Below are 13,172 nucleotides of genomic sequence, written 5' to 3' on the forward strand. Positions count from 1 at the left end.
GGGAAAGATGATTAAAAAAACGCCAAGCCCTTCGCCCACATCCACCTCTCTGCAAAATGGAGGGGGGGGTGTTTAAAAAAAAACCAACAATGAGGTACTTTACAGGTCCTTGTAACTCTTACAAAGCGGCATGAAGCTAATAGTAGTCAAGCATTTGAAGACTCCCAGGTAATATTTCACATGTGTATTTAGTGTTACTGAGTGTATTATTACAGGGGTAAGGGGAAACTAGATCCTGAAGTAGTCAAAGTGATTGGCCACAGCCAGGGAAGTGCCTCTCTGCTTTCAGATATGCTCAACAGAATGCTTCTCCTTGGTACCTTTATCCTGAAACAGAATACCACTGGCACAGCGAATCCTAACAAGTGGATGCAACTGGGTACTTCTCTGATCAGTCAGCTGGAATGCCAGTCAGCTGGGGAAAAAAATGTAAGGGGCCATTGACCAGAAGTGTCAGGTTTCCTGAGGGGGGATGATAGTTCTTCTTTGCAGGTCATCCGTGGAGAAAGGGCAAGGGACCGTATGGCCTCATTGCTAAACACACACTTTAGGAAACAACGGACTGAGGGAGGCAATGTCCTTGCTCCAACTGATGATGGAAAAATTTAGGACGCTTCTCAACCTTTTAGGACAAATCACTCTTCCATAACTAGGTAAAGATCCCTGTGGAAACAACTGACACTTCTGCAACCTACAAGCAAAACCATTTCCCATAGTGACCTCAGAGTCAAGCACTGGACCCCACCATTTACACTCTACACTAGCCTCTGGTCTTGACCTCGTGATTAAATTTAGGAGGCAATGACAGAGCAGTGCAACATATCAGGGAGGCACCTCCTAATCCACGTAACTCCTGTCCATAGAATAAAGGGTTGAACATCACAGCTACCTCTTAACACCTACTGCCTGCACTTCCTAGCACAGCTCAGAGGCTCACAGAAGAAACGGAGGAAAAGATTTCTATTCCCTGAAACTGCACCAGGTGTATTTCACTTCTGCAGTACTTAAAATTCTCTAGTTTGCTTAGACTTTGTATACCAACAAAGTAAGGTTACCCCACAAAGCAAAATTTACCCCACTAACAGTGTGCCACAACCTTAGCAGAGCACAGCAGAAGAGACTTTATATTGCCCAAAGAGCACAAGAGAGCCTTGTAAGAGCTCTTAGCAATCAGAACAGCCAAAATAAAGTTAGGAGAAAACTTCAGAGCTATGTAACCTCCAAAAAGAAGTCCTTTTTAGTTTAATTGGCAAAATAAGAGATGGCAATTTCAGCTCACTTTTTTGACAGTCCAGCTATGAATCTCACTGTAAGCAATCCACAAGAGAGCTCAGCTTTTTAGAAAACACGAACTTCAATCACACTCCTCTGAAAATTTGGTGCCTGGCAATTTTCCCATGGTCACACTGTGACTAGGGGCTAAGTCTGAGGATCAGACAAGGCATTAGATTTCCCATACCTCCCGCCAACCACTAGCAGGGCTTGCTCCCTCTGCCCCACTCCCACTCTAATTTTGAGGCTTTGCACTGATATTAAAAAAAAAAACAACTTCCAAATGTTATAACGTATAAACAGTGACAGCAGAATTGTGTTTTTCAGTAAAATATCATAAGCTGATACATCAATCTTTAGCTCTAGGAACCCAGTAAAGAATACCCACCAAAATTCCATTTTTTAACATTTGCTACCAAGACAGCAGGCTGACACTATTGCCTGTCCTTCAGGGACAAATACTGTCTTTGCCCTTCTCACCAAAGCCAGGGGTGAGAGGGATAGATCAGCTTCCTCACTGAGCAGTTTCATTAGTTTAATGACTTTTTATTATTATTAACAAGGATCATAAAAGCTAAATCTCTCTTATCCCCAAGAAGCTGGTTCTTGCCACTCGGTACCATTGCCAGAGGCAGGGCACTGTGAAAAGGCTGTGCAAGCTGCTTTTTGGAGAAGATTTGGTTCCCAACAAGCTACTGCGCTAACACATTCATTTTAAAGAGCTGTAACTTGTAATAATATTTCAGAAAAGATAAACCCCTCCTAAAAAGTAAGCAGCTGCCCCAAAGTAAAAGATTTCATACTTTGGTAAAGGTAAAATGTTAGATTATCCACTGAGGGAAAAAGTATCATTGCTAGGCTTAGGGGCTGTGACTGACAGCACTACCACTGAATTCAACCCGACTGCTCTCATGACAGAGCTCAGCGCCATGGCATTAAATAGCAAGGAACAAGACACATCATTTCCAAAACTGAGGACATACGATAACGTAACTAATTGACAGTATAAGCAGAACAGCCCTTTCACCCAAAATTCTGCAGAAAGCAGATCACTTCCACGGCAAAAGACAAAAAGAAAACAAATAGTAAGTGAATTAAAAGTTACAGCAGAATCAATGGAACCATGAAGCAGTGTCCGAGTTCACAGGACTTGCTCTTCCTCGCAGTGCAGCTGTTAACAAAACAAAAGCTGTTTGGGTTTGCAAAACCCTCTTTGCCTGGCTTTGAAGTGTTTTGTTCCTCTAAAACATCAACGTTACCCTCAGCTTTTTTTCATCTGCAGGATACTCTGCCTTACGTATGAAAAAAAGCACTAGCTTCCTCTGGTCATGAAGTTCTCTTCAAAATGCAAACCCCTATTTAGTTACAATTCACCCCTTTGCTTTCTTTTAAACACTTTCATCAGTTGTTCTTGGTCCCTGCAACAGTATTTGCAGAAATAAATACATAAATGATCCACATTGATGGTGTTTCACTGCTAAGTATGTGCTAACACTGGTTTGGAAATTAATCCTCCATTCAAAAATTCCACTCAAGAGTACTTTTTTTTTTTTTAATTGCATTTGTCAATTTAGCAACCAAGTTTTAAGGAGATAAAACATTATCACTATCATATGACATGCCAAAATTGCGAAAAATGAGAAGTAAATCCGTATGTCCAGACTAAAGCCAGAAGAGGAACATAAAAAACTCTTCTCATTTTTGTACCTTTAAATAGATTCCTTGCATCTTTCTCCAAAGCACACTCTGCTGACTGCTGTTAGAAACAAAGCACTGCATTACATGGACACAGTTTGATCTGAGTGCGACTCTTATGTTCCTGGGTATATGATGGCCCTGATCCTGCACGACACATGATTAAGATCAAGCGTTCAAGTAGAAACACACAGCGAGTTGGCCGAAGAGCCACACACTAACCAGTGGCAGTCTGGTTCTTCTGATTTCAGTTCAGTATCTCTAGCCTTGGCCACACCGCTGCATCATTACTTACAGAATGATCACCTGCGACCACAAAGCACCAAGCAACATAACACATCCCAACACACTTCAGATGCAAGTGGAGAACTACACAGGTACAAATGCGTAGAAAAAAGTCCTTTTGAATGCCTAGAAATTCAAAGTTTTAACTTTGAGAGTCACCACTCTCAAGAACAGCAACAGACACGCAGATTTAGGTTATGACCTGAAGCCACAGCAATTTATATTCTTTATGCAGCTACTGCTTGAGAACAGCCCCCACTGCTATAAGAAGCTGAGAAGAAAAAAAAAAAGAAAAAAAAAAATCAATTGCTATCCCATTACTCCCGTCATTAGACAGTTAATAATATCAGTTATTGGTAGTTTTTTTGCATTAGTTATGGATTAAGCAATCATAAAACATGGGACCCAACCATAAGGGCTGATACCCTAGTTGCACTTCAGAGAAGCCAGGGAAGTTTCGGTTACAGACCAGAGATCAAATTCTGGCTGTTCTGAAAATTATAAGAACTTTGCCACTAGCTTCAGTACAGCCGGGAACTTGCTCACTGGAGCTATACTAATGTCTTTCTGGAAAGACAGAAAATAACTTAGCCCTTAATACAAATATTATTGCCGCTATTTTTATTTTCAAATCACATATCCAGTAGGGAGCTATTTTCTACCATAGTGAGAGGTAAACACAGCAGTCCAAGTTCTGCCTCAGGTACACCCCTTGAGCCCACAGATTTTAATGGGGTTGAAGGACTGTCATTTTAGTCAGAATTTGGCCCACCAATAAACCTCTTCAGTAATTGAAAATAACTCTTTGCTTTGTTTTGCAAAATAAAATGCAGATATCTTGCCAGCCATCCCAGTGCCATCCACGCTTCAGTGTGTGGCAGAGCTCTGGATTCCAGTGCTTGTAGAATTACATCCCGATACTCATCTTATGCTGAGATATTTATCACTGAGTTACAGCTCATGGAAAAGTGCAATTTTACCAGGCAGTTAAACTGCAGCAGTGTGCAGGGTACGTCACTTTGCTGCAGGTTACCAGAATAGTAGGTGTGGTTGTCTTCAACCATTTGTGGAATTTCTCACCAAACTTTTACGGGAAAAAAAAAACCTTAAAAATTGAAAGAAACAGCAGACACTGTTCCAAAAAGAAGAAATACACATCTGCAAACTCAGTCATCTTGGCTGAATGCTGATCTTGTCCTATCTACCTATCACGCAGATACGTTTGTGCATTTAAAAACTTGGAATTAAAACCACTGTTGTAAAATAGAGTTCTACGCTTCAGTGTCAGAAGAGACGCAATCCTGATAATTCAGTATGAGTGAGGAACATCATCTATCTGACGATGCAAAAGTGTAGATACTCGTAAATACAGGAAGGTTGTATTCAATACAGATTGAGGTTCTTTTGTTGTGCTTTAATTAATACATTAGCATAGTTTTTTCAAACAAGATCCTTATAAAGAATGTTTACTTTGCCGATTGCTTACTGAGGTTATTTGTCTGATTAAATTTTATTAGAGATAACAGAACCTCGAACTGAAAGACAGAAAGCAATGGTAAATGTGTAACTTTAAAAATACGTTGTCTTTTAGTGGCAAGTAAGATGGGGCCTCATAAAGTTTCCACCGCATCCCAGTAGGGAGCTAAAGGTCATTGCTAACTCAAAGTTAAAAACAATGGGAAGTAGAAGATGTCATTCTTTCATACTTGCCCAGTGATTCTGTGTTTTCTTTGTATGGATTTACTTAGGAAACTGGGAAATCTAAAAAACAATGAAAAGATTTCAAGGTTACCATTTTTCCCTTAACAATATCAGAAATGTGTTCATGTCGCTATGTAAAAAGTGTCATTTACAAAGGAAAATACCTCTTACTTGAAAAGGTTTGATCTTTCCAGGCATATAAAATGTTTGAAGTTTCCTGTGCAACTTTCAAATTAATGTACAAAATAATTGTGCTTTTGCAAAAAGAGTGAATCCTCATTTCCGATCAAGAAACAGACGCAAGTTAAATCTGTTAAAAATGTTAACAAACAGATTAATTTCTATCTTGATTTAAAAAAAAATATTTTCCTTGAAATAGTATCTATTTAGTTCACTCAGGAATGAAAGACCTATCTGGCCAACAAGGAGATTGTCTTTACACCAACAAAAATATGTCATCCTAATTTCTAGGGATCTAGTGCTCAGAAATTGTCTATCATGTAATAAAGCAGCAGAACCAAAAGCAGTATTTCTTCCTTCTCCAAGCAAAGATGGGAATCCTAATTTGAGTCCCTCATACTGGAATCAGTCTTTCATTAGCAACAGTATTTTATTCCCAAAATTGCTTTTAAATCTTGAATATTCCTTTTGTATTCCAAGTTCTTTTGTTCGCAGGGACATTAACTCTCTACGTACATATGCAGACTACCTCTAAACATCTAAAACACTATCAAAACCCATCTCAAATTACCTTGTTAACCACACTGAAAATAGATACAACTTAATTCACATCAACGCATTTCCACATCAAAAAGTAGGTTCTAGCCCTCGTCCTTTCTCGTGAAACAAAGCCATACATGTGGGAGCCGTTTTACAGAATGCTAAGCTTTTTACTTTATGTAGAGTGACAGACTTACAGATTTTACAAGGAAGAGGAGAAAAGGGCCTGGGAGTTTGATTTGAGGCCAACAGTTCAACCCATAGTAAAAGGGGACGGTCTGGAAGAATCCACAAATTAGAGACTCTGCTATTTAATTTCACAGCATGTGTACCAACGTCATTTATTACGTTTTGGCCTTAACAGGGATTTTAAGAAAGAATCTAAAAGGGGCTAGATGATGAAATCTTTTTGAAAAGCAGAGGGCTTTAACAACATCACTTCCTTGATGCCTTTGGAAACTTAAAAATCTGACTCTGGGCAATAAAACTGTTTAGTATGTCGTGCACATTAAAGCTATTCAATTTGCATCTTGTCATCCTGTGCCAATTTAAATTATGGTTACATGAAGATACCTAATTATTTTACCCAATGGACTGATAGCGTAGAATGTCACAGGGCCAAGCAAATTCCTAGCGAACCCCCACTGGATGAATGGGTCTGACATATAAAACACTGCAATAAACCTGGAAAACTGTGCTTTGGACATGAAATCACGCCCTATGTGCAATCTCGGAAACACTGCTAACAATGTTTTAATTCCATCCATGGCTGGTAAAGCTGTTTACAGTGCGGGTATATTATATCCATACACACCACCAAAATAGAACACAATGCTAAATTGTTCTCTTATGTGTGCAGGTGCTTCTGTGGTCCCCCGACAAAATGACAACTTACGTAAAGCTTGTATGGAAACAATTTCACCTGGGGACAGTCTGCTCATTACCATATTTGCTTCAGGTTTCTTTCACTTTTTGCTGAGAGCTAATAAGAGCTTTAGCTGTCCGTATCTCTAAATATTTATTTCCTCCTTGAGGACTCATTTGAAAGTAAGTTGGCGTTCCAAATGCTCAAAAAGTGGAATATTTTCAGTGTATTGTTACTATTGCTTAAGAAACCCAATTCTGGAGTCCCTTCTCAAGGTAAGAGGGTAAGCCAAGAGGGGTAAACAAAAGTTCATATAACAGATAAAGTTCATATAATAGAGAAAGTAAAATAGCAATTTATCACTGTTGGTAGTGGCAACTGTTGGATATAACAATTTCAATGGATGTTAAAAATAATTCTCATTCAAATACCTCCCATTTTCTTGACATGGACATTTACTTGAACATGAGGAGCATTTATCAAAGCATGCAATATGGGAGGCAAAACAGTTTCCAGACAGTATTTTTTCTAAGTTTCAAATTAACTATGAGCAACTTTCTTAATGAGACATTCTTCATATTCACACAGACCGTAAGCATCTTCTAATCTAAAATTCATTGAACGTGAAGTATCTGCAAGTGGGTGTAACCGTTTCACCATTTTCTACCTTTAATTTATACTTAGACTTAGCATTTTGGATGTAAAATCTGAATTGCTGGCACCTGAAATAGCAAGGCAATGCTAGCACACCTTGCAGTGGAATGTCACACCACATGTAATATTGGGAACGGTAGAAAGGAAGGGAGAACTAATATCACCTCCCGTTCTTCTGGCTTCTAAGTACATTCTACAGCTAGAAAATTTCTCACTGTGAATGTACTTACACTTCAATCTGAGCCACACAATTAAGAATACAAAGGGTACAACACAGTAAGATAAATACCTAGAACTGTAGAAATAAAGGCTTGGTTTTAATACTTCCTCTATTGACACATTCAGGTGACAGAAAAGGAAAAGCTTAGAAATTAACTACCTAAAATGGCCAGGGAAGAGACACAAAGCAAGCTTAGAGCAGGGGCAGCAAAGAACAATGCAAAGGGCAGAGAGAAGTCAGTGTTTCGTGCCTGGCAGATGAATTTACAGCTGAAAGGAGTTTCAGTGAAGTTTTTACCAACAGTAAGTACTCCAAAAATTCAGGGTCTAACCTTGCTTATCTCAGTCACACAAGGAATTGCTCTCAGATGCAGTGACACATTTTGCATGAGTTGGTTTGCATCATCAGGAGATGTACCGATAACAACGCTTTAAAAATTGAAAACACAGCTTATGCTATAGTGTAGCTATCTATACGCTGTGAGTGATTTACAGTTTGGTTTTTTCCAGTTTACATTACAAACAACAGGAAATTAAAAGGTAAAGATAAAAAATAGACTTAAATATGAACCCAGTTCACTTCATACCATTTAAAAATTAGACTCCCATCCCCTGGAGAAAAGGGTTCATGCCTTGCAACAATGGCATAAAAAGCATCATCCTGAAAGTCTGGAGCCGTGAAGATTGAGAAAAGTTTGTGTATCTCAGCGTGGGAAGGATCCTCTCAGTGGGAGCAAGGATCTCTGTACAGGAGGGCTGACGTCAGTGGAAGTGGGAGGGAAACGGTGATGGGAGGTTTGTCGGGGAAGTGATTGAGGACAGTTTCAGTGGGAACAGGGAGGAATCCAAGAGAGGGTGGATGGCCTCAGTGGAAGCATGGACAGTACGTGTGGGAGTTTCAAAGGGAGAGAGAGCTCGTGTGTTCCAAGGGAAAGGAATTACCAGACAGACAGGAAAAGAGCAGACGGCTTAAGGGACTAAATAATGTGCTGCTGCTAAATGCTGAAACAAGATCCACTTCAGCACTGCAGGTACAATATAGCATACAGCCTCCTATATGCAGAATTATGCAACCATTGGTTTGCAGTGACTGCAAAATTCTCCGGCAATTTCACAGGGTTTGAATGAAGAAAACTTACTGGCTGTAGGGCCATGGACTTAAACCGGCTGTCCCTTATCAGCTGATAAATCAAAAGGCTATTTCACATTTAGCCCTGCTGGCTTAGGGCTACTTTTAATTTAAAATAAAGGAAGTCTGGATTTACTCTCTGATCCCCTCACACCCAAACGCACATATTTCTGTGTTAAATATACATGACAGGGAGAGTTACACAAGAGAAGAGGAAGGAAATCTCACATACGTAAAAGAATGACAGGGCAAAATAAATGCGCAATGTATGTGCTACAGTGTGTATTACTGCACTATAGAAGAGTGACACACACACATGCTGTTGGGACAGCATATGCTTATGAATACCCAAGTAAATCTTAAATAAATGCCCATTAAGTCCTTATACCATTCCAGCATTTACTCCACTTATGCTATAGATTAAACAGAGGTATTACTCTAAAGGTGTTTAAGCAGGTTCCTATAAAGCCAAGTACCTTTATCACAAATTCAACAACACAAATGTCTGAAGAAGAACATCGTTAACTAATATATATGAAAAAGACAGACTGTCATGATTTTGAGTCCGCTTTCTTGAGATTTTTGGAGCTAACAAAAAAAAAATCAAATCAGGAAAACTCTCCTTTGCAACAGTACTGGGTAAATGTCATTTGATATTTTTAATGTAGCACTGGATACTCAAACCTCGGTCACTGTTACTGCATTTAAGTCTTGCTCATCTTTCACTGGGAAAAGTACAGAGTTTAAGCTGTGGAGTCGATACATCGAAAATCAAGGGAAGGGTTTTCATGGCTGCTTCACTTTTTAGAGATGGCACTTGGATTCCAAGCTGCTCATAAATTTTCAAATTAAAGCCACGTATGAAATTACTAATTAAGGAGGGAGATACAAGTGCCATGACCAAATATGATTTATTAAAAGGGCTCCTCCATTTCTCATATACTATCACCATACCCATATATAACAGAAATGGCTGTTACGGCATTTATCTCTGCACATACAGACTTTCAGGACTGCTCTGCAAATTTGCTATGGATAAACTTAGGTTTTTCCATATTAGGAAAGAACAGGTTAACTTTTTTAGCTACAGTTTGTAAATTGATGCAAATTACAAAATATAGTGTGCTCACACCACGCATCCAGCAAATGATCCTCTGCTATTTGACCAGAAGAAAGATATAAGAAGACATAAACATAAAGCCAGAATAAGTCTGGGGGCTAATTACCAATAGATATAATGCCATTTTACAGTTAGCATGGGTTATTTTTTTTTATGACACTTTCTGACTTGAAAAATGTGCACTATAGCTAACAAACTGATTCAATAAAAGTTATTGCACTACCTATTATACATATATTAATAAACTTAATGCTAATGCCAGCAGAAGCGAAAATATTAGATTTACACACGTGCCAAGTTTTCTTCTAAGCTCCCACATAGGACTTTCTTGGCTTTAATCTGTGCATATACAACAAAAGAATGTGAATGAATTTCAATTAAAGTGCCCTGAAACCAAGTGAAAATGCCATTCAGGCCGGTTACTGGCTATTCACATAAATTCTGATGACACCACCATTGGCCAAAGCACAAAAGGTTTGTAGCATCTTCTGTTCATGTGAGGGTATCTCAGGGGCCATAAAGGGTGTACTACAGACTCTGAAGAACAGCAATAGTTGCTAGTAGCCCCCTAATTCTAACAGTTCTTCCTCAAATCAAAAATCCTTTTAACTCCAAAACAGCACAACGTCCTGCCCAACGCTCCTTTTGGCTTCAGGGATTTCAGGCTCCTGTCCCTTATCTTCAATGTTCTCACATTTTGTTTCTTTCCAGACAACTTCACGGTGCAGTGAAAACTGCTCTCCAGTGATAGCGTAGCCCCTTCTCCAGCACAATCTCCGAGACAACGTGGTTATCTAGCACACTCAGAACTGTAAATCTGATCATACTATACACACTAATAATAAAAGCAGAGAATGAAATACCATGCTGCTTTATAGCTCGAAAGAGCATTATAGGATTTTGCACATGAAAATCATGCAGATGTGATGTGTCCAACAGATTTTGTATTCAGCTGACCACAAGCAGAATTCCATTCTCATTTCTCAAAACTCAACATTTCACAGCAATGTGCTTAGAGTGATGACAAGGGCAGAAAATGTGACTGAGTGATAAAAATCAGAACGACTGCCAATGAGATTACAGTATGCATATGAACCAACATCAACCGTATAGCATCTGGCTGAATTATCCAAACCTAGTAACAAGAATTTTTACAAAGTTCTTCAAATCGAACAACAAAATTTAACAAAACTAAGACTGCTTCCTATGCATGCTTCTGGAAACAGGTTTTGGAGTTGGTTTCTTCCCCATAAGCAAGCACACGGACGACAAGTTCACAGAATATTAATTTTAAGAATATTTTTTGCTTAGATTTTGTAATGTGCAATTATAATCACACTTAAAAATTCAGCTAGCAAAACAATTGTCAGGATTCTGATGACAACTTAAGTTTCCTTACTGTGGTTACCGTGTTAAATATGCCATAAGCATGTCTATCATGTGTGAACAGGGCCATAAAGTTCAGTTTCCTGTACAGTGTTATTAACACAAAAATTTAGTTTAGTATAACACCATTCAGCTTCATGTTCTGCCTTAGGTATTGTTAATTCCTCCTCCAACTCACTACTTACTTCGCATTTTCTAGACTTTTTCTGAACTCCTATGAACTGAGATTGCTATATCTGGAGGAAAACAATTGAAGAAAAAAATCACTCACAGTACTGGAAAAAATTATTCCAGGTCAATACTCTAGAAGCCATCTTAATGAGCACGTAAAAATCCTACGAAAACTACAAATCATTAGAGTTTCTGCGAGTCTGCAAAACGCTTGACATTTAGCTAGTTCTTGCCTGCATCTCAAGCCTGTATCTTGTATTTACAGCATGTGTATCTCAGTTCTTATCATGGTAACCCAGAGCAGATCAGCCATGTTATATAATATCCCCATGGCTGCTACAATTTGATTTTTTTTTTTATATTTGCAATTACTTATTTTTATGAAATAGAGATAGTTCCCCCAAAAAAGCAAAGACATGAAATAATCAAAACCTATAGCATTAGGAACAAAAGTACAACCCATAAACAAACAGGCCATCAATAGAAAGTAAACAGACAAGCAAGCACGCCGCACCACTAACTCTCTCACTTCAAAAAAAAAATAAAAATCACAAATTACGATTTTTTTCAGTGTCTGTCGACTTCATACAGCCTTGTGTTGTATCTCTACACAAAAGTATGCACGCTAACACACATGCAAAAAAACCTCCAAAAAACACCATTTGCAGCAACAGACAAGGTCAACAAGTTGTTAATGTAAATCAGTACCCAGAGCAAAAACCCGCTGTCGCTCTCCTTTCAACTTTCTGAATGGAAGAGGTATGCAAATTGATCAGCCCCGCCAGCAGATCGCTTCAGACTGCGATTTGCCTCTGCTTCCAAACAAGACAAGCGCAAACAGCAACACTGGACAACCCAGCACAAACAAACATGTATAACACAGGAGTCAGTGGCAGTGCAGCTCCCATGCACGGCAGAGTCCCACCTCGGACGGACGGACGGACGGGCCCTCCGCGTTCAGAAGCAAGACCCGCGCCCCTGGCTCTAACGATTGACAAGGACAATTACACAGCTCTCCTTTCCAGCATTAGGAAAACTCGTTTTGTGGAATGAAGAGGCTTGGGTACATCTGTAAAGTCGTTTCATGAGACGGATTAGTTTATAAACGAAAGTAATAGCTCAAGCCAGGAAAAGCTCCCCCGCAACGTATCGCTTCGGCAGGGAGACTCCTTGGGTTAAACCGCTACAGCCAACTCCTGTTCTGAGAGAAACAGTGCTTATGTTTAGCACCCTTTTTACCTTAACACTGGATCTGCTGGTCTGGGTCTCTGCCTCCATGCTCTGGCTGTTCTCCCTCTTGTCTTTCTTAGAGGAATTAGTCCTCACCTTATAAGTGGATGTGTTGGAGGATTTAATGAATAATCCTGGGACGGGGTTGCCTTGCTGCTGTTGAGACATGGTTGTGTTGGTCTGGTGAGGGGAATTGCACTCCTCAGACTCTTTGCTACTGTGATAGACCACTCTGCTGTCAGAGATGTGGATGCTTGGAGCACAGCCCATGCTTTGTGGCCACCTGGGCAATACTTCTAAATTGTATATATATATATATATGTGTGTGTGTGTATATATATATATATATATCTGTTTCCTTCCCGTTGGTATTTTCCCCCTGCTTAATTTTTTGTTAACAGGTTGAATCTCTTTCCTGCGTCTCCGCTACACTCGGAAGCATTGCCATCGGTCCCTTCTACACCACCAGAAACGTGTCTGTTCTCCTCGTCCTCCAGGAAACAGGTCCTTTAATCTCAATCTCAGCAGTGGGCTGGGGAGCTGGAGGAGAGGGAAGGGGGGAAAAAAAATCAAGAACCGGTCGACTTCATATTTTCACAGATTATTATTAGTTTTTCTAAGCCATCTGAGAATCTTGGTAGGGTTTTCTTTCCTTCGGGGGAAAAGCCAAAAAAAAAAAAAAAAAAAAAAAAAGAGGGGGGGGGAAAAGGAAAAAAAAAAAAAAA

At 39.4% G+C, this 13,172-nt stretch overlaps 1 protein-coding gene across 3 annotated transcripts in view; it reads right to left on the minus strand.

Annotated features, from left to right (window-relative positions):
- Positions 1-13,172, minus strand: part of PDE8A (phosphodiesterase 8A) — a 158,368-nt gene that overhangs the window by 115,322 nt on the left and 29,874 nt on the right. For 2 of the 3 annotated variants that reach the window (XM_009330917.1, XM_009330916.1), the window contains exon 1: positions 12,457-13,115. The exons of the other annotated variant lie outside the window; for it this stretch is intronic. In XM_009330917.1, the coding sequence (XP_009329192.1) occupies positions 12,457-12,717 (261 nt within the window). In that variant the 5' untranslated portion in view covers positions 12,718-13,115. Of the gene's footprint in view, positions 1-12,456; positions 13,116-13,172 lie in introns of those variants that run through there. 3 annotated transcript variants of the gene reach the window in all.

This window comes from Pygoscelis adeliae, unplaced genomic scaffold (assembly GCF_000699105.1).
Source record: "Pygoscelis adeliae isolate BGI_AS28 unplaced genomic scaffold, ASM69910v1 Scaffold318, whole genome shotgun sequence".
Lineage (NCBI taxonomy): Eukaryota > Metazoa > Chordata > Aves > Sphenisciformes > Spheniscidae > Pygoscelis > Pygoscelis adeliae.